Source organism: Mastigoproctus giganteus, chromosome 6 (genome assembly GCF_048544385.1).
Source record: "Mastigoproctus giganteus isolate SK-2022 chromosome 6, ASM4854438v1, whole genome shotgun sequence".
NCBI lineage: Eukaryota > Metazoa > Arthropoda > Arachnida > Uropygi > Thelyphonidae > Mastigoproctus > Mastigoproctus giganteus.
The window spans coordinates 65,161,233-65,184,072 of NC_143580.1; the positions used below are offsets into that span (position 1 = coordinate 65,161,233).

The 22,840-nt window shown below is 34.2% G+C and overlaps 1 protein-coding gene across 10 annotated transcripts in view; it reads right to left on the reverse strand.

Moving 5' to 3' along the window:
• Window positions 1–22,840, reverse strand: part of LOC150084359 (cell adhesion molecule Dscam1-like) — a 75,321-nt gene that overhangs the window by 44,354 nt on the left and 8,127 nt on the right. For 3 of the 10 annotated variants that reach the window (XR_016547102.1, XR_016547101.1, XR_016547103.1), the window contains exons 1-7: window positions 20,193–20,461; window positions 19,013–19,294; window positions 18,468–18,587; window positions 16,869–17,027; window positions 14,317–14,598; window positions 9,935–10,054; window positions 7,498–7,665 (exon numbers count right to left, since the gene is read on the reverse strand). Coding sequence is in view for 7 of the 10 variants with exons in the window: in XM_090376002.1 (XP_090232128.1) it covers window positions 7,498–7,665; window positions 9,935–10,054; window positions 14,317–14,598; window positions 16,869–17,027; window positions 18,468–18,587; window positions 19,013–19,294; window positions 20,193–20,298 (1,237 nt within the window). In the remaining 3 variants the exon portion in view is untranslated. Of the gene's footprint in view, window positions 1–7,497; window positions 7,666–9,934; window positions 10,055–14,316; window positions 14,599–15,954; window positions 16,123–16,868; window positions 17,028–18,467; window positions 18,588–19,012; window positions 19,295–20,192; window positions 20,462–20,924; window positions 21,105–22,840 lie in introns of those variants that run through there. The other 7 variants (XM_090376002.1, XM_090376000.1, XM_090376001.1 and 4 more) reach the window with 5 other exon arrangements.

The following is a 22,840-nucleotide window of genomic DNA, read 5'->3' on the forward strand; positions in this document are numbered from 1 at the left end:
GATCTAAGTCTAAGCCTGAGATGTGCTATTGTCTGCTTCGTAACCTTGTAGTAGATAACACTTCCAACTGTCATTTTAAACATCAATTGAGACAAAACATTGCGGGATAGTACAGATACCAAAGTGTAGTGAAAGCTTTACCTATTGAGAGAGCGAATAGTTTAACTGCTCATTTTCTGAACAGGTGGGCCTCATCGTTTGATCTACCTGCATTCAGTAACACTACTGTCCTACTTTATTAACATCATACTCACTTCTAGCGTGAGGCGTTTACTATTCAAAATTTTACAAAACCAGTAACGCAATATATATAAAATTAAAATCAGCTGGATGAGTTTCTTTCCCCTCCAGAACTCAACCTTGTCTAAATCCAGATTTGAAGAGTTGATTCTGTATATGGTTTACATTATTGCATTTATCATACATGCGGAAAATTTGGAAAACAAGGTCTCTTGGGCAAGGGAAATGTCAACCTTTCACTGACGAACAGCAAAGCTCTCTTAGTAAACCTATGCTTGACGACGGCTTTTAACTAACAAAGTGAACTCGAGCGAACTAACTATTTCTGACAGATGTTTCTACATAGATTTATCAAGTTTTCTAAACTAAGAAAAATAAACTAATAATGCTGAATACAAAATAAATGCTTACCTTTTATTACAATGCTGGTGGAACAGAGAACCTCGAGGAACAGAACTATCGCTGCTGACTTCATCGTGTGGCCCTAGAAGGAAATGGCGTCGTGCACTGTAAGCAAAGAGTAGGGCGCCACATAGCGACAATCACAAGAAGTTGGAAAACTGCGGTGAATTATTCCAGTGTGAAATAATTGTAGAATAAATAGTTTATTTACGCATATTATGTTTTATAACAACGTATGTGCAACGATTGAGAGGGAAATCTCAAAACGTATTTGGGACACCGTGTTTAAGAAATATTGATGTTCAAAGACACTGCCAGATTTTAGAAATAAACGAAACTTGTAATTAAGCATCGTTATTGGAAAATACAAATTCTGTATGTGTTTTGCATAACCTAAAAGTAAACATTTTCATAAATAAATTAAAGAATAAATGAAATAAAAATATAATGGCGTTCAAAATGGAATATAGATTATCATCACTTTGTACGAGAAGCTGTAAGAAATTCAAAATTATTTCAACATGAAAGTGAGTGACAGTTTTATGGAAATGTGATGATTTCTCGAATATTTTAAACTATTCGAGAGAAATCAGACATGTTCTGCAGATCTGGTTCGGTGTCTGTTTCTAGATCCATAGCAAGATCTACGCGTTTGGTATCCAGGAAATTTGCAACATTCACACCTATCAAAGTGCCTAGCTATGGTTCTACCCGTTCCCCAAAGCACTCTTGCAATTCCTTACCATGAACAACAAGAAACACAGATTTCACTAATGCATTGCCAACTCCGTTTGAAGCTTCGCATTTGTAGTTACCAGAATCACCCTCCTGAACGCTTGAAATCGTTAAAGTACCGTTTTTAGTAATTTTCGTGAGATCTTTTCTTTCCTGGGCCTCTTTTCGACTGTTACCTGGAAAAAAAATGTAAAGGATATCTAATTAACAGAAATATCAATAAACAATTATTTACAGTTTATAGATATAGAGCATCAACTTTAAAATGTAGCAATACATCCCTCTCCTCAAAAATATATGTATTGAATGTACCAAATTGATAGTTTTGAATAATGCGTTTAGTCTGACCTCTTGTTCATTATATCGGACTATACGTACAATACAACCCACAAACTATGGCAGCTTTTAAACTTTAAATACCGAAATTGTGTTTGCTTTCCATACCTGTATATTTTGTCCATTTTATATGAGGTAAAGGAGATCCTTTTGCTTGACAAATAAGAACAACAGTTTCGCCAATAATTGTTTCAGCATCTTGGGGTTCTGAAATCCAAGTCGGAGGAGCTAAGAAATGAATGCATTTTTATTATATACCCACCAGGACGATGATTGCATATCACTCATGAATAAAAAAGGAAAAACAAAAAAAAAAACAGGATACTATATTACCACAATTGTACACGAAATAATTCTTAATAAAAAATACTCCATCCATATGGGATAAGAGCACTAAAGTTTCCTTAACACTAAGCCAGAAAAAAAAAGAAAGAAACGGCGTATTTAATAACAAATAAATGTTTCTTTAATAGCCATTGCGTTATATTTTGAATGTCATATTATGATAAACCAATACAATCTATAAAAGTTAATCAGTTATATATCAGTTTGAAAATGTCGTTATTTTTTTCTTTATAAACATCCGATTCCATTTTTTTAAAATCGAATTGAGTACTAAATGTACAATAAATACAGTAAATGCGATTTATGAAATACGTATCTAGTGCTAGATGTGATTTTTTCACTGAAACCAAAACAAGAACCAAACTAAATCTAATTGTTTCGACAAAACAATTAGAAAATCGAAAACATAACATCCAAATCCACTAATATATATAGCAATATTTTACATGAAATATAGTTCACGTCATCCATCCAATATAAGAATTATCCTTGGCCATTTGCTGTTATGGATATAATGCGAATTATAAAATACATAATTAACACATCATGTGCATGACGTAATATATTATCAAGTTCAAACATTCAAACTGTCTACTTTTTAACTTTTCTATGATATAATATAGTCCTACGACCGATTTAGAGCAAAACTGGTCTTTAATCAAGGAGATGACTTGTAAAGCTGCATTGGTGGCTCTGGGTAAGAGTGAAAAAAATTAGGAGGAAACCTCAGATCACAGATATTTTACTGCAGTAAATGGATGAGAGGAGGAGACGGAAGGGGCAAAAAAAAATGATGATCAAAGGAACTACCGTAGATTGAAGAATGAAATTGATAGGGAATTTAGGAAGGCTAGAAGAACAGTGGTGGGCAGAGAACTGTGAAGAGATTGAAACGTTTGAACAACAAGGTCGGGTGGACTTAGCGCATAGAAAAATCAGAGAATAACAAGAAAGAGTAGTGGAATCCAAACGACAGCAATGCGGGATGAAAAGGGAATGCCAGTACTGAAGTTCGAAGAACAAAAGAAAAGATGGAGGAGATATGTTGAAGAACTTTATGACGATTCAAGCAAGTATACATAGAGGAATTCGGCACTAGAAGAAAAAGAAAACATGGAGGAGGAAATATCTAAGGATGAATTCAGCAGAGCCTTAAAGTCCCCTAGTAATAACAAAGCACCAGGAATTGATAATATACCTGCAGGGCTTTTAAAATACAGTGGAGAAAATCTGAAGAAAGCCTTATTTGAACCGATAAAGATGACATACAGGGATGAGCATTGGCCGGAGGATTTCTGCACATCAATCATAATCCCCATACCAAAGAAGATGTCACCAACAGTATGCCAAGTCTTATTACCCATGCATCCAAGATTCTGCTGAAAGTTGTAAAAGTTTGTATGGAGAGTCATATTGAACAATTTCTGGATGACTCACAGTGTGGTTTTCGCAGAGGCAAATTGACGAGAGATGCTATTGGAACGTTGAGAACGTTGGGTGAGAAAATGTATAACATGGGAAAAAAAAAACCAAACCTCTGTGTGTGTTTTGTGGATTACGAGAAGGCATTTGATAGAGTAATTGGTGAGAACTGTTCCCATTGCTAGAGAAAATTGGATGCAAGAAGGTTATTGGACTGATCTAGGACTTATACAGAAGACAAAATGAGGTGATAAGAGTGAGGGGAGAACTAACAGATAAAGCTAAAGTTCAAAAGGGAGTAAAAAGGGGTGATAATAAAGGAGGCACTTGGGAGTAAGAAGTGGGATTAAAATAGGTGAAATGTACGTACAGGCCATTAAGTTTGCAGACGATCAAACAATGCTAACAGGTTGTCCTGCTATGCTACAAAAAATTGACCAAAAGACTAAATAAGAAAGCGCTGAAGTATGGAATTAAGATAAACGGTATGAAAACTAAGGCAATGATGATTGGTAAAAGATTAATTCCCTTCCGAATTGAGATCGTGGAGTAAGAATAGAACAGGTAGAGCCCTTTAGATATCTGGGGCAGTTATTTGCACAGGACATTTCATGTCAAATTGAGTTTCAATCTGTAATTGCAATGGCAAAAAAATCTTTTTTTTTTCAAGAATAAACTGTCCTTGATTACACAAAAGATGTCACAAGAAATTAGGAAGAAGATAATAAAGACATATATCTGTGGCCAGTGGCACTATATGCAGCTGAGACTTGGATTCTAACAAAGAGAGAGAGAGAGAGAGAGAGAGAGAGAGACTTGAGGCCTTCGAGATGTGGTGCTGGCGCAGGATGGAAAAAATTAAATGGACTGAAAAGGTGTCAAATGTGGAAGTATTAAGACGTGTCTAACAACAAAGGAAAATTTTTGATAGAATAAGATCAACTAGACTAAAATGGGTGGGCCAAGGGATTCGACATAGTGGTTTGCTTCTGGATGCAATGGAGGGGACTGTGGAGGGAAGACGCCCTAGGGGTAGACCAAAAAAGGCCTTCATTGGGACGTTGCTGGATGAAACAGGTCTTCAAAATTTTGAGGAACTAAAACAAACGGCACAGGAGAGAGACAAAGGTGGAAACAGCTCATCACAGGCCGTGCCCCGTCACAAGACAGAATTACTGATGATAATATAATCCTACATTTCTGCATTTTTCCGACACTCAATATAATTACTTCATTAAATCAGAAGCGTTTATTTCAATATTAGCTTTATTGGTTTTAATTCTTAAGATTTGCAACGCTGACGGTTTTATACACTATACATTGGCAGTCTTTATTTCAACGATAATTACTTTTACCCGTTTAATATACTTTCAAGCTAATATAGCACGAAAAATTTACTCAAACCTTGTCATATTTAACGAACGCATGGTTGTTAAATATTTCAGCCGTTTTAAGCACTTTCTTCAGAATAATCAAGTTATTTTTATCTCTAGACTGGGACAGAAACGGAGGTTGCAATTTTAGTGCATCATCTTCTTCTTCCAGTCACATAGTTTCCTGAGGAGCTGTTGTGGCCACCAACAAATTCCTTCAGCTGCATCGATCATGTGCTATACGAGCGGCATCGCAAAATGTCACACCCAAAAGTACACTGATCGCATCCTTCCACCTAGTTGCAGGTCTTCTTTAACAGCAGTTATTGGAGTTGGTTTTGTTATGGTCTCTGTAGCATCAGATAATGTGGTGGTATATAAGGTTCAAATATTGGACTCGAACACAGAATTATATTTTTCCATTCGTTGATTCTGCATCAGTCATCCTTAAAAGAATTCATGATGACGATAACTGGTGAAAGTTAAACTGTAAAATACCAGCATTCGTAGAAGAACACTTAAATGGTACGAATTTTAGAAAAATAAGTTAAAGAATAACATTAATAAATTTAGAAAGTAGATAAATTTAATTTGCGAACCCTGTATAATTTCAATTTTGATTACATTCCTGAAAAAGATATCAATGTTTAGAATACTTATATTTTACGAAAACTGCGAGCTTTCAAGTCCATAGAAACAGGCTTAAAATTATGTTTTTATTTATAGCATAAATTCATGTTTTTGCAATTATAAACTAATGCATTGTAAATTAGACGAATAACCTTATTAACTAACAACAAATTTAGCATTTTACACTTTTGAAACAGAAGTTTAGTTTCTGATAAGAGTAGAGCAAAACAAAAAAAGGAAAAACTAGAAATACGAAGATCTTAGAAACGTTTATTTCAGGCAAGTTTGTTCACACCTGCACAGATAAAGACAAATGTCTGAAGTGAGCATAAGTAAACCATGATAGGATATACTAATCTCATTAACAACATCTCAATTTTCCTGTGCTTCTTCCAACAGGACGTCTGAAGTTAAGGTCCATATCAATCGTTAATCTGTGCAGTACTAACTATAGAGAATATATAGGATTAAGAGTAACTAGTCACAAAATATTTCAATATATGCTTTAAATATACAACTTAATGTATACTTAGCGTGAACCTTAAGTAGGTTATCTGCTACCATCAATATTTAACTGAAATGATTTGGCTTACCTTCAACGTTAAGTATTGCTGTATAAGAATCTTTACCCATGGAATTCGAACTTATGCACGTATAATTTCCACTGTTTATCCCTTGGACAGAATCTATTTTAAGAATAGAATATTCTTCAGAAACTGTTGTTTTAATATTCCCTGCAGGATCTAGATCTACACCATCTTTCAACCATCTAAATGACAAAGGGCCTGTTCCTTTTCTAATGAGACATGCAACAGAAACTTTCTCCCCAACTGACACAGCATTGGAAAAGGTAAATGGTTTTATTTTAGGACTCTCTGAAAGAAATAGAAGAGATAGTCACAGAGGCGCAACAAGGATTGTTCAGAGAAAAATTTGATTCGTGTAAATAAACAGCAGATGTGCGGTGATATAGTTTCAAAGAGATTAGTTTATTTACTACGCAGATATATTTACGTTCCATAATTTTAAGAGAAATTAACGCTGTAAAGTGTTTTGTATTTGAAAGAACAGATCACTGTAGACTTACCATTCCCATATGCTTTATTGAAGAGGAGCAGAATGGTATACACAAAGCAAAACTCTTTCTTCTTCAGCCTTTCCAATAAAGTCATCTTGTAGGAGAAGTCGAGAAATGAATTTAGCTGGTTGGTCTACAAGGCGAACACAAAATACCTTCGTTTGCTTTCTTCAACAATCTAATTATTAGAAAACGTTCGCATTTCTCTTACTGTCGTTGACTTAAATCCCAATTTTTCATTGCAAAGTTCAACTAACTTATTAAAGTAGCGTATAATAAAAGGTAGAAACTTGGTCAAACGATATCGCCTACGAATGGCGTCTGTTTACCAAAATGTCACACTAGAAAAGACCAAGAGCGCCACCTAACGATAAAAATCGGAGTAATGGAAAATTAGTGATATTCGAAAATATTTGAGCAAAATTTAAGCGAATCTATCTTAAGTTGTGAAATGCTGATTTAGAGTATATTTTAGAGGATTATGAACAGAATTGCAACCGATTTTCTAAGTCTGAGAGACCACAGTATTAGAGCACAATCCGAAAACTTGTGTTTTGATTTTAAATATCAACTAAAAAGTTTTTTGTGCTGCTTCATAACGATAAAAACCTCACAAACATTTCTCATACAGAAAAACTATATTTTCAGTTTGGTGTATTCTTTGGCTGCTTGAATGAGAAATGTTATTAATGATATTAGGGATAAATGACAGCTGTAAGAACTATTAATAATTTTCAAAATGGCGTTCTGTGATCATTCTAGTGGCTTTGTGTTTCAACTGTCCGCAGTCTGAATAATTTATGAATTACTTTGTCTTTGATAAATGAGTCACAAAGAAGATTGCCAACAACAGTGGGATGAAGTTTTGAATAAATTTACGAAGAAACATTTCAATTACCTTTACAAATTATAAGTCAATGAGGAATGCTTTCTTACCTAGTACTTTTAACGAAAAAACCTTACTCAGGCTTCTTCCAACGCCATTCTCAGCTTTACAAATATATGTTCCACTGTCCTCAGGAGTGACCGAATTCAGAAAGTACGTACCATTTTGTAGAAGACTAATGCGTTTCCTGTTTGTATCCCTCTCATTGTTGGAGTCATCTATTAAAGAAATTCCTTAATGGTTTTAATGAAAATAATATTATCGATGTTTTATCACTGAGTGATTAGATATTCTAGACAAACTAGCATAATGAACGAATGAGTTTTGGTAAGTATCCGTATCATAAATAAATGTAAATTTTTTAGAATTGTATAAGAAATTTTACGTAGAATATATAATTTGAAAATTAAAATATAGTAAGACTGAATATATTTTGTGAAACATATTGCATTTATCATTTTCGGATGGTTTGTGTTACATTAAAATTTCTTGAAACCGTTAATATTAATAAAAAGGATGGAGGTAGTTAAAAGTTAAAAAAATAACTTTTAATATCCTTAAAAATGAGAAGGAATGTATTCTCTGACATTGACTAATGTACAGAATATTATTGCAGAACTTATTTGATCAGAAACATCAATGTTAATTATCCATCATTTATTAGAATATTAACTCCCACGGGAATACACTTTCTTCAAGTTCCTTCAAGCTGAAGCTCGGTCACCCACTCCATGAAGTGTTTTTCAGATGATTGTTGGTCCTGCACTTATTCCAGGTCTAACAACTGTCATGTCTGCTCATTAAAGGTATATTCACAATTTCCTTTTAATATCTGTTTCAGCTGTCGACTCGTTTTTTGGAGGGTCTACCTGGCTTGAGATGAATGGTTGTCCTTCCTTGGGGTATGATGTTTCCAGTAATTCATTTTGGGTGTTTGCTCTCTACTATCTGGCGAATGGATACGCGCATTGAACAAATTGTTCACTGAAAGGATTTTAGAAAAATATGGGGGCTCTCTTTGAGTCCTATACAGTAGACAAGATACCTCAGGCATACGGTATGAAAGTCACAAGACGTCATCATTTGATGTAGGTATATACAAAGTACTGCTTCTTCCTTCTGAATGAGTGGTAGTGTATCGTATAACTGCATTCCTGAAGTTGAAATGAAAGTCCTAGGTAGTTTCCACGAGAAAATTTACCACAAAGAATACAACAACCTGTCATTTTTCCCAATACACGGTGGATAGAGAATATTAATTGAGAATTTGTTTCCGTTCTCACGTTCGTTGTACAAATATTTTGTAATAAAATTATTACAATAAAAGCTCGCTTTTATTGTGGTTTTGGATGATGCTTACGTCTCTTGACATTCCACGTGATACAAACATCATGCAAGTCATCTCTTTTGCTAAAACTGAGTTCATAGTAATTTAGGGATTACTGTAAACTTACCAATAAGAGTTACCTTAAAGCAAGGAAATTTACAAAGATTGAAAGATTCAAAGCAGTTAAGAAATTCGCTAGAAAGAGGGACCAAAGTCTTTTATCGATTTTTGTAGTTGCGCCATCTTCTACCTTCTGAGCGCATAGTTGGATTCGTTCAAGCTTTTCCAGATATATATATATATATATATATATATATATATATATATATATATTCTTTCAAAAGAAAGGTTGCATACTGTTAGAGCAGTCGTGGAGAGTTGCACTTTTTTCATGACCATTCATCAGTCTTAACTATAAAATATTCTCTTGACAATATACTTTTCCCCAAAGATAAATATTGTTGTCAAGTCTTTTTTCGAACTTGAATGGCAACATCAGTGAAATTAATGCGGACAAGCTTAAGAAACGTGTCTAGAATAGAGGATCTCAATGGTTGATAAGCATTTCTGTGTAAGTCCCCCAAGCTCTTGCCACATGTGAATAGATCGAAGTTGTGATCTGCATATGATATTACAACACGTTAGGCACACAGAAAGAAATGAATAGAAAGTTGAACTGAAGTTTAACCTTCAAATAAAGTTCAACACATTGTGTGGTCCACAAAATCAGCAAAAAAAAAAAACGAAAGAAAGACGACATGGTATGATTAATGGCGCATATATTTTTTAGAGAAAATTAAGGTGCTTTTAAATGAAAATTAAAGTAAACATTCATTAGGCCATATATGTAGAAAAATTACCAAGGAAAGAGGGGGAGATAAATACAAACTAAACAGAGATTAAATTTAAAAGGAAATCACGTATTGCATATCCAAGAAGGATGTCAAATTGTCCCTCGTAAATGCAATATAATGTAAATAACGATATTTATTTCTACCTACTGTACGTTTTTGCAATATAATCACATTGCACTGCATGTATTTCGTACTGGAAGCAGGCATGAAAGAATAAATATGACAGAAAAATAATTCAGACTGAACTAGAGAAGATAAGAAATTTAATAATTTGAGCTGTTAAATATCATGTAATTCTGTACTTACATGGTAGTCTGGTGAGTGATATTAATGGTGTGGGGAATCCTGCAGCTTGGCACTCGATAGTCAATGAGTCGCCTACATGAACTTCTCTATCAGTAGGTTCTTTGATCCACTGTGGAATGGCTGTAAATAGGAATATGGTTCAGAAAATGGAACTTTTTTCTACCATTTTTGTATTCCTCGTAGAATTTGCACCCTTTTAGGCAAAGATTTCAATTAGTGCTTTATAAACACCAGTTTTATTTGAAATAATTTTAATTTTTATTTATTGGAGGTTATTTTATTACAGAGTCGACCAAGGTAGTTGTGGTACATTTCAGAAGAGTTCGGTAGTGAAGTTTATAAAATCTATTCCTGTAATGGATGTGTACACCTCTGAAAAGGGATATTTTTAATTTTAAGCTTCTAAACTAAGATTTCTTTGTCTCTCCTCCTCACCCCCAAAATATTATTCGTTCATACTATCTTTACTTTCGACTATTTGCTCATTGTTCTTAGAAGTATGACATACTCTCATCCAGGAGAACAACACAGACCTCGTCTGGGCTACAAGAATTATTTTTATTGGCGTAAAATGAAAATTAGGTAAAATACCATATCTCTTTCTCTGAAATAAATACAAAACGTTCGTTTCTCGATATGATTTTCTACAATTTCTTCAGTATCTTATTGCTGCCTCAGTGTTGTGTTCATTTACAAATTAACTTCAAACTAAACTAGGGTTTAAAATGGTCCCATTTCGTTTGTAATTGAACACAGACCGAGCAACAGGACCCAGAGGAAGTCGCAGCGAATCAAAGCACGAAACGTACATTTTGCATTGTTTTTTTAAAAAATAAATGAAAAGTTTGTTCTGATGCAAGAAGTGCTCATTTTCGTGACTTTAAGACTGTAGATATTACATCTGCATAACATGCCATTCAAAGATCACATTAAATGAATGCAACCCTTTTGCTGAAAGAAAATGAGATTTATTTATCCTAATATATTCGACTCCTTTCTTCATTCATGCGATTGAGTGAATGGATAAACAAATCGATAAATGTGTTGATTCATCAATTTGAGTCATATTTAATATTTCCTCTTTTAGACCTGGGTTATAACACGATTATGTGGTTCCTATATTCTTATTATTCCTAGAAAATGTTTTTGAAATCCAGTGCAACTAATTATGAGCTTGCAAATTCCTACTAATTGCACGTATCCTGTAGTTAGCTATAAGTTTCAGCTTCCTCTTTCGTCAGCAAGATTTATTCGTCATTTCACATTTGTAGTAAATGAACATAGATTGTTCTCTTTCAGTGTAATAGTAAAGGCCGAAAGATCTAAGAAATCAAGCTTTTTCTGCATCATAAAAAAGTACGTTTATACACCCTTTCCACCACTAGGCTATGCCGATCCAGTTCTCCCCTTATTTTGCTAGATTGTCAACTTCATCTACTGCACAGGTGGTTGAAGTTGACAATCTGGCAAAAGTTAAGGGGAAACTTCCTCCCCTTCCATAGCAAAGATTGCTTGAAGCAACCAAATGAATCCCAGATATGGAGTACTTGCAAAACCATCTGAAGAAGCTAATATAAAATAACTAAATTATAATTCAAAATAATGAAGGTCATACCATCTATTTAAATTCTTCTTTGAGTACTTTAATGTTATGTAGCTCATTATTTTTGTTATGATGCGCAAAAATATTTCTAAGGCAATTACAAACACTAATTAAAAACAAATAAGCAAAAATACGATGTATTACCAATACAACACATAACCGCATGTTTAAAATATGTTATCTAAGTTCGCAAAAAAAAAGAAAAAAAAAGGATTATTTGCTTTACCCCCAACTTTCCCAGCATTGAACCTTGAAGAACCTCCTTTATGACCCTGATCCCCGCTGACGAATGACAATTTATAACACTCCTCCTCTGCTCTTATCCTTCAACCACCTTCAAGTCCACCTCAGGATCGTCTCCATAATCTTAATACGCTCTAACATGTGTAGTAATCTCCCATGGAATCGTGTCAAATGCACTGCTAGTCTAAGAAACGCATATAATATAAAAATTACTTTTCGCATTCAATTCTCTCCACAAAGCCCCTGGAGAGAACTGAATGCAAGTCAATATCATAGTGAAAATAGTATTACATGATCATATTATACCACAGATCCCATGTGATCTACCACGACACATATTAAACTGACCTGCCTATAGTTACCTTTTCACCTTTAGATCCCTAAGGATGAGATGGGTAACAAAGCATGATGGGTGAATTGGCGAGATGTTAGTATTTCTCTATCCAGGGGGGCGATTAACCCGATTGGTTTGACGCACTTCTCTGCAGCTTTCTTCAATATGGGTTCGCCTGTGTAGCATGCGATTATAATTATCGTTCTTCGCACATGGAAAAGACCGGATTCGAATTCCATCAATGATGCAAGGAATTTTTTTTTCCCCACTCCGTGGCCGATTTGGTAGATCTCAGGCATGGATAATAAGACTTTTGCCCCCGGAACTAAGGTTTTCGTCCAGCAAAACAGGCAAATCGAAAAGGAAACACATGTCATTTATGGACTTATGCTAATTACGGGGTTGTTTCTTACTTTGCTTGTAAACTCTTCTGACCGTGTGGTCGTCCCGGAGTATAAACAAAGAATTTATTTTATATTACACATGGTCAGATGAGTTAAAAGTAGTACTCTCGAAATTTCATTTCTCGTTGTCCACTTTAGGGCACTATTGTCACTCGCTGCTAATGTTTCCTGTATCGTCATATTCGTTAATTTGCCTAGTAATGAACAGATGAAGTATATTAGTGTCCACTGTAGTCCGCCTGATGACGTCATTGAGTTGATTCAAAACTTTAGCGCGTAGGTCGAGTTACAAGTGAACAATTTCCAATCAATAAGTGGTAAGTTAAATCACCCATTACAATACACTGAGATTTACTTGCCCAATAAAGTAAATCTGTACGATAATATTTTCCATATGCAAATTTATCCGTTTAGCACTATCAAATACTAAACTTTTCTTTGTATCAGTAGTGGTAGAAGGTAGATTATGCCGAATCTTGATTGGGGGATAATTCATAAAAACATTTCTGCCAAGATTCGCAAGAGGCCTGAATTCAGTAATAGAAATACGGCCATTTTTAACATTCCTGCTGTGCAACCTGAAAAAATATGCAAATTACAAATTGAAATTCATCCTGAAAGTGATTAAATGTTCATAAATGATAGAAAAATCTAAGAGCAGAATAGAAATATAAAACATTTAAAATTCTGTAAATGTTTTATAGTTCTATTTATATTTGTATTTCATAAGTACGGAGGTAGAAAGTGATAATGGGTCTCTAAAGAAATCCAGGCGTTCAGACTTTGAGTCTGCTTTATGCCAGGAATACGCTGTTCAAGTTCTTGTTAGCCAAATCCAAATCGTAGCGCGAAGAGGGAGAATCACGACATTTAAAATTACAAATCATTTAAATAGAAAATTTGATTTGCAGAGTGAAAGATGATTTTGTTTAAACCTTTCAGAATAACTGTTTCTGACGGCTTCATATAATGCAAAAATAGGCTTCAGATACCAGATCTTTCATCTAACCATATAACTCGCCGTTATATATAATTATTCTCCACATAGGCCGCATTAACAAAGCATTATGTAATAAGTAATTAAATAAGCATTATGGGGACATTGGGCATAACTATAAAACCTTATGAAGCTTACTTCTAGGTGGTGCGTTGCGGAGAGTTGGAAAGAGTTGCCTGTAAGGATGGTTGAGGAAGAGGAGGAGAGTTTGGCAAAATCCAAGAACTAGATGAGTACTTTCTATTGGAATAATAATAGTTTATTATTCCAATAAACAGAAGAAGAAAAAAGTCAATTTCCTTATATGATTATGCCATGATACTAAAGAATCCCCTTAAAATTTGTGATAAAAGTATGATTTTGCAGGCGTATCTAGGCTTGCGAAAGGCGAGAGAAATAAGATTTTGAAAAATCATCTTTTGAGGTTTATCTAAACGTAACAGAGGGACACAAAAGTATGTTGCAACGATGCAGATTATTACAGACTTTTAGATAAATTGGAAGAAAGGCATTGTCAGGAATACTGATAATATCAGAAATAAAACAAATATACAGGATATGACTAATAACATTTCTGTTTAGCTTTATTGAACAAAGCAAAAGTCCAAAATCCCGGAGTATAACATTACGTTTATGGCGACAATGACTGATTATTTTGTACTTAAAAAGGAAGTTATGTTTAAAAATATAACACTTATTGTTGGGTATTTATATACCCAGAAAGGCTTATTTCTTTTTTTATGAAAGTATTAAAATGCAATGACAATATTAAAGCAGAACCATAAATTTTTTACAACTTACCTTCTACAATTAACCAAGAGGTGTAGTTGTCTGATCCCAGTCTGTTTTCAGCGATGCATGTATAATTACCGGAATCAACTGTCCGAATATTATTGATTTTTAAAACGGAATATTCATCATGGTCTCTGATTTCAATATTCTCCTTCTTTCCAACAGCAATTCCGTTTTTAATCCAACGGAAGCGAACTGGTTTCTCCCCTCTTTCTATATTGCAAAATCCTTTGGTGCTTGCTCCTTCTTGAACTTTGGGCGGAAAATTGAAAGGTTGAATCTTCGGAACGCCTGCAGCAAATATGCAAAGTTTGATTGGTGGTAAAATTAAGATGACAATCTAGCTTTAATATCTTGCTTAATTTTAATACAACACAATAATTTAGTATCGTATTTTCAATAGAAAGTGTATGCCAGAGTCAATACTGATCTAAGAATAAATTCTTGTAATAGCAGGCTGCCAATTAGTATTTACAATATCAGAATTGCGTTTCATTATAGAATGTCATAAAACGAAAAGCAAAGTTATTCGATTAATGCTTTTCTTTTTATTAATTATGTAAATGGTACTGTAAGTAAAATATTTATTCGGCTTTCTAAGTCTATTAAAGTGAGAGATGAATTTTCGCTTAATTATAATATTGTTTCAAAGAATTATTTAGGGAAGCGAACAACCAGAATCGTGGAAAGTTAAAATGGTTGTCAAAAAGTTTAGTTTTGTTTTTTTTTTTTTCAAGATACTGGGTTATTGGAATGCAAAGTCCATCTGAGTATGGCTGAGTAATCGGACACACCAATTTCAAAATCAAATTTTAATATCTCCAGCGCTATTTATTTGCTGCTAGAGCCAAAGAATATGACCCAGCCTTTTATAAAAGAGTAAAAATGAATGCGATAAGTATTTAGTATCTTGACAGAAGTCGAATCAGAGAATCTGTTATATCAGACAGTGTGCCTAGTTTCCCACTATTGCAAATGATTGCACATTAATGACACAAACAATAAATTTTTATTGTTGTTCTCTTCTTTAGGCTCTGGAGTTCTGGGCAATTAGGAAGGATTTGGTGGAAAAATCATAAGTATGCATTTGAAACAGCTTGGCTAGTGTAGAGAAGATTTAAATGGTTACATAGTCCGAGAGAGTTTTTAAACTTTGGAAAGACCTTTCCAATCCAGGGAACAGCAGTTTAGGTTAAAGCACTTAAAATGTTTAAAATATATTCAAGAGTATATATGCTGGCAGCTTTTGAAATAAATGCAGCAGTCTGACCACGCTCAAAAGCAATGGAGCAGCTTAATGCCTGGTTTTAGAGTTTGCTTGGTGATATAAAAGTTATTCATAGTTGGACTAGTATCCAAAGAGGAAACAGGTCATAAGCACTTTTAATCCAGTGATATGATTTACCGTATCTTGTCACATTCCATATTTCGCATTATACTAAAATTATACCGATTCCACACTAGTTGTGTTTTGAAGTTATCGTTTACAAATTTCATCATTTTAGGCCTCTTTATATATTTGAATATTTCGCATTGGGAACAATTAGCCAAAGTAAAAATATAAGCACATTTCCGAACCATCTGATCACTAATTAAATGTTTTTTAACTTCATAAAAATATATAACATTGAAAGAAGAATAACTTACCTTGGGTAGCCAAAATGCTGCTCACAGTGAAGAGAATCAGCGAGAGGGTGGTGTGTATTCGCAGACGTTCATTCCAACCACGCAACAGAGTAGCCATTGCTTTTCTGTTCGGTATTTGGGAGATGAGAAATAAATGCAGATTTTAGAAGAATCTATTCATATTTTTCACACAATGATGCATACATAAACCACAGTATTGGCTGTCTGACAACAAGTTGAATTTTGTATGTAAGAAAGTTAACTCAATTTCTATGTTCTAGGTACTTTTTTGTCAGAACAACAGACACGTTATGGCACAAAAATATCACGGAAACATCAGTGTAGAATTAGCAGCGCCACATAGTGGTAACATTTCAAAACGTCAGGAAAAAATATAAATTGCAATATATTACAGATAATAATTACAGCAAACAATACTGATAAGAAATCTCAAAAGATAAACTTCGTCTATAACAGTAAAATCAAATAGACATGAGGATGACACTGATAAACACCTTTATTATTTAGATCTTAACCTATTGTGTATTTTTTTACGTTTTTGAAGAGAACGATTTGCCAGGTGTATATTGTATTTCTCTCTGGAATAAAAATGTGACGTTCTTATCTTTAGATGGCAGCTGTGAGATAAGATAACTTCCCTAAGATGGCAACTAACTAAATAATTTCCCGAGACACTCGTTCATTGACAGATAGCGAGTCTAAGGAAAAATTTGCTCATTTTCATTCCTATACATTGTGAAAAATTGTTTGCTGATTGATATACGTGCAGATATTTGTAACAAACAATGGATATGAAGCGTATAAATTTATTTTATGGGATTTGCCATGAGCAAATGTTCTTTAAATTCGTTGGTAGTGTACATGTGAAAGTACCACACACCTCATTTTTTAAACATCTTAATTGTTTGTCTTACCATGAACAGTGAGAGTGATAACTTTATTTAGACTTTCTCCTACATCATTACTAACATCACAGAGGTAACTCCCTGCTTCTTCGGCAGTCACTGATGACAAATGGAAACTTCCATTGTGGGATACCACACTTCTTTCGAAATGGCTTCCTTTCATGTCATCTGGAGGTAAGGAGAAGGACCTTTCGTTAGACATTTTGTTAGCAGTGATATACAAATATTCAGCTTTAAGTGAGAAGGTTATGCTAAACATATCAAATTAATCTCATTTTAAAAAGAGTTAATTACTCTTATTAATACTCTTACTCTACTTAATAATTACTCTTAATATCAATAGAAATCCGATAAGAGTGTTTGAAATGTTTAATAGCACAAACAAAATCTTCATTGCAAAGCAATAACACCACCTTTCACAGCCAAGCCAGGATAACGCGAGATCAGGAGTAATCCCTTCAGAGCCCATTTCATTAGCTTAAAACATACCGGGCTCTATTATCAATCGAAGACGAAATAAACAGAATACAAAACTAAAACATAACGAAAAACACAAAAATGGTTACTGCTAACCTGCCCTACCTATGCCTATGAAAGATCTGTACCGACTTCCTATAAAAGGATGATTTATAAACCGGAATCTTGAGATAGTGGAATAGAGCAGGAAATAAACGACTTGAGATTCATATCGCCAACATCAAGAGTCAACAATATCGACCAAAATCATGAGCCCAAAAAGAACTGCAATGATGTTATAATGAGAAGAATACTTGACGCACCAGAAGTAGATGTAATCCAGCTTTCAAAGAATAAATTAAGGAAGAGGGAATGAACAAAGATTATATTCTCGGAAAAAAAAATAATTGTGTGTATTTAACATACTGAAAAATAGTCATAAAATAAGCAATACAGAAAAGTAAAGAACAATGGAATGGCAATAAGGCGCAAGAAAAGAACCAACAGAATAATAAAAAGAACAGTAAAAACTAAGTCAAAGGACTGCAGACTGCGCTGGTTTTTCAAAATGTAACATTTCTGGAATAGTAATGTGTGTTATGACTATGCCACGTAATTAACAGTGCACTGATTTTTAACATGAGACTAATTAGTCGCAAAAATTGTTTTATATTTAAATAGAAAAATTGCATACACCTAATAAATAATCTTCAAAAGGACAGGAAATATAAGGCACACATTAGGTATATATATTGAAAGATAATGTGCAAGTAGCCAAGTTCTCCTAGATGATATGCAGCATCAAAAATCATATATTCACATAGGTTAATTAACAGCTTTCTTCGTGCTGGACTAATTATGGCATGGCGCTTTTGAGCGAACTCCAAGTTCTGGGAAAAATTTCGCGTAATTTTATATATTATTTAATATAAGGAAGGTTTGATGTTCACTTTGGAATACGCAAAATTAAGTCCAATTAATACAGAAATCTAATCAGGCTAATTACAAGAATGTTTCCGATTTTTACACGGTGGTTTACAAATCCCGTTGAAAATAAATTACAAAAAATTAAGGAAAATAAAAAAAGGATAAAAAAGAAAGAAAATAAAATTAATGAAAAATTCCAATATTTTAAATAAAATGCGCGCCTACCAGCAATTTTAATCCACTTTAGTCTTGGAACAGGCGATCCAGATGCCTCACAGTTCAAAGACACAGAATTTCCAGCCACAACTTCTGCATTTTGTGGTTCTTTTATCCATTTGGGTGGTGCTGCGAAATAAGAGAATTTACTGAAACCTATTATCATTCGATTTGCATTTTTCAATTGTTATTAATCATAATGGCAGCTAGATTAGGATTCTAACTGCCATTTATGATTAATGCTTAAAATATATTTATCTAAATGTATTTAGATATCTAGCTATTATTTTTTCTTCTATAAGTTCCTCAACAAAAAGGGCACTAATCACATTAAACTGGTTGTTGTCTCTATACTATAGTAAAATGCAATACTAAGTGCAACCCATTTTCAATTAAATGTTTAATAGATATTCGGCGGTTTCTGAGAGTAAAGCTGTATGAAAATTACGAGATATCACCTCCAGTTAGATTTCACCATAGAATTGCTGTAAATGCTACATTATAAGAACGCCACGTTGAGAAAGTTTATTCAAACAAAAGCAAGTAAAACTTACCTTTAACAACAAGAAGTGCTGAAGAGCTATCTGTGCCAAATGAATTGCGGGATACGCATGTATAATTTCCAGCACTTGTGAATGTGACGGGATCAATAATGATGAGGGAATATTCTGGGTGCGAAGTTATTTTTACATTTTCTATTTTCTGGATATCTTTTCCATTTTTCATCCAGCTGAATGAAAATGGACCGGTTCCTTTCACAATAATACAAGCAGCACTTATTTTTTCTCCACTTTTACTCGTAGATGGAAAAGAAAATGGTTGAATTTTCGGCGCATCTGAAAAAAAATTGCAAGTCGAAGATGAAGATTGAAAGAAAAAGAAAAGTATAAAAACAATTTTAAGTAGACAAGAAGTTAATTCGAAAAGGGGTACATTAGGACTTTCAATGTAACATTTTAATGTTAAACCGATTTAAGCCAGCTGTATTAATGTTACAGATTGTTTGACAGTTGTATAAGAAAATTAGTTTCTTTCTCTCCTGTGAATAATTTTGACTAAAGAAAGCCTAAATGGTAAAATATCTTCTAACTCGTATCAAAATGATGCAGAAATTCTTTAAACTATTCTTAATCTTGCAAAATGGCCCATTTATTTTGCGATTTTTAATTTCAGCGATTAAAAGTGTGAGAATGTTCAATTATTAAATATAAGGTTCAAGAGAATGCGAATTAATCACTGCTAATGAACTGCAGATGCCTAGAGAAGATACACGCATAGTATTCTGTTTATATAAGCAAAACCAAAATAGTGTGGCCAACAAATTTCAAGGAATTGTTATTCCTTATTAAGTCAAGGAAACGGGACTTTGCGTTATTTCCTATTAAGCATCTGTCTAAGGTAAAAAGGAAGACATTTCAGGAAAGACAGCCATGTTCATTTAACCATGAACAAGGAAACACCACATTAGTGGTAAAAGTCACTAGTGCTGAAAGGTTAGCCATCAAATAAGCAATTCCGTTATGTACAACAAAATGTTATTTGTAATATTTCTGAAAGCGAAGCATTTGATAATAATTAAGTTTTTTTAAAATTGAATTTGGTTTTATTATGTTTAATTCGTTAATTAATTCAATATGACTTGTTATTGAGGTACTCGGTATTGTTTTCGTAAAAGTATTATTTTTTAAAGACTTCAGCTGAATATACACATACAAGAACTACAAGTAAACTCACCTTTTGCAATCTGTCCTGTGCAAAACATTCCTATGGAGGTCACCACCAATACAACATGTTTCCATTTTACATTGACGCCGGATACCCACAGTGAAACTGGAATCATCGTTGTAGCCTAGAAAATACTCTCATCGATGGTACTCCAGGAAACTTTATTTGAGACTTAACAGTCGATGAAGTACAAAACCACAATAAGTATAATTACCTGGTAGATTTAAAGCATGAAAATCTTCAGTAAAACAAAGATTCCAGGCTTCATATCGCACAGACTCTCTAGCTTTTCTTACTAATGCTCGAGTAATGGCGTTTATGTGAATTGTATGTATGACACACGTACAAGGCGCCACACAGTATCAGAAATCTGAACTACTATTAATACATAAAATGAATTATTGTTCGATATTTTCAGTGTATTATGCGCCAATAAAATGTTTTGCTTGTTGTTGTTAGATGCTATATTTCTGTAAGACAAGTTATATGCGAATCTGCTTAATTTCTTTAATAATCAAAAACACAAACATAACAGCATTTAGCGTATTAATGTCATGGATTTCATAAAGAATTATTCGTGAGCACCTTCGAGACAAGGAATTGTACATTAACGTTTGATGATATCATTAAAACTTTAAATATATTAGAGCAAAGTGAAAAAAAACTTAAATCCCTCACAACAGGGACCTCCCAGGAATCAGCATATTTCACTGAATTAGTTACTTCACTTTTTATCCTTACCATGAATAGTAACCGTTATTATTTTCTTTAGAGAATCTCCCACCCCATTTGAAGCTTCACACACGAAGTTTCCAGAGTGGTTTTCTGTCGCTTGCTGAATTCTAATTGTTCCATTGGTTGATGAATTTCCTCGAATTTCTATATCTGCAGTTCGACTTTCTTGAGGCGTGTGGGAATTACCTAAATGGGAAAAACAGTTATTAAAAAAAAAATGAAAAGCGAAAAATATTTCTTTATTCATCAGTAGTATTCAAGGATGAGTTATAATAATTTTATACTGCAGCATTCTTTTCTAGTTGGCAGTTTAAACTTAATTTGATTTTAAGACAACTTCCGTTGAGTATCTTAAAATAATGGTATTTCACCAACACAAAACAATTGTGGACAAAAATACAACACTAGATTAATTATGCAGTCTAATTTTAAAAAAATAACACAACCCAATTAGTGATAAGGGTATTTTCGATTTTTGCACTTCGAAAGAAATCTAAATTTGTCTCTCACTTCATTTCATCTGATAAGCTTCATTTCCACACGGTTTTCCTCAAGTCCTTTCTTTCGTTTAGTGTTTATAGCACCACAGGATTTTCTTTGAAAATGTATTTGCTGATTCGTGAAGGTTCACTTGACCAATGAGCTTTCAATGCAGTGCACAGAGAAATAAATAGCATGGGGTCCCCATGGTGCAAAAACTAAATCCTTTTCTGTTCTTATGCTCTAATATATTTTAGAAGTGGTGATATCTGATCATCTAGTCTTATTGCAGTTTGCCTATACAGCTTTCAATACAGTGACAATTCTTTCGCTCTTCTTGATTAAGTGCCTATTATTACTTTAGTACTGCGGATCAAAGTGACCAGAAGATCTATTATAGCAGTAGTAGTGGCATGTGATGCAAGAAAGCAAGTGTATGAGCTCACGCAGCATCAGCAAAAAAAAAAAAAAAAAATCACACCATTCCCTCCAAATGCCTGTCCAGTTCCTCCTTAAATTTATTCAACCTATCAACTTCCACAACGACAGATGGAAGTTTGTTCCAGCAATTAACCACCCGCTGGCTAAAGGCAAATTTCCGCACATCTATTCTACATCTGTCCTTTCTTAATTTGAATTTATGCCCCCTTAGGTTCGTAATCTGAACAAGTGGAAGGATCCCATCAGAATTCAGCGTGCTCAACCCATTCAAGGCCTGATACACCTCAATCAGATCACTGCGCAGGTGCCTAGTCTCCAGCCACTGCAATTTGCAGAACTTAAGCCTCTCTGGATAAGAGGATCATTTCATTCCCCTCACCAATCTTGTTGCCCTTCTCTGTACACGCTCAAGTAAATCTACATCCTTCCTAAAATGAGGCCTCCAGACCTGTACGCAGTACTCAAGGCGTGGCCTGACCATTGCCTTATACAGAGGGATAATCACCTCCTTTTCCCTGCTAGCAAAATTCCTATATATCATGGACAAAACCCCATGACCTGCCCTGGCAGCCTGTCTGCATTGCTCAGAAAACTTCATATCTGCCTGCACAATTACTCCCAGGTCTTTTTCATTTTCTACCACCTTAAGTGTAGTACCACACAGTTGGTATGTTTCTCTGAGGTTACTTCTACCCATATGCAGTACTTTGCATTTGTCAAGGTTAAACTTCAGTTGCCACTTCTTAGCCCATCTGCCCAAATTATCCAGATCCTGTTGCAGTAGCACACTGCCATTACTGTCATTAACAACCCTGCCAACCTTTGTATCATCTGCAAACTTCGACATTAAGCCTGATATACCTTCATCAATATCATTGATAAATATACAAAACAACAGTGGACCTAACACTGTGGGACCCCACTAATAACATTAGTCCAAGAAGAGCAGCACCCATTGATTACCACCTCCTGTCTTCGCCCACTTAACCATCCTTTTATCC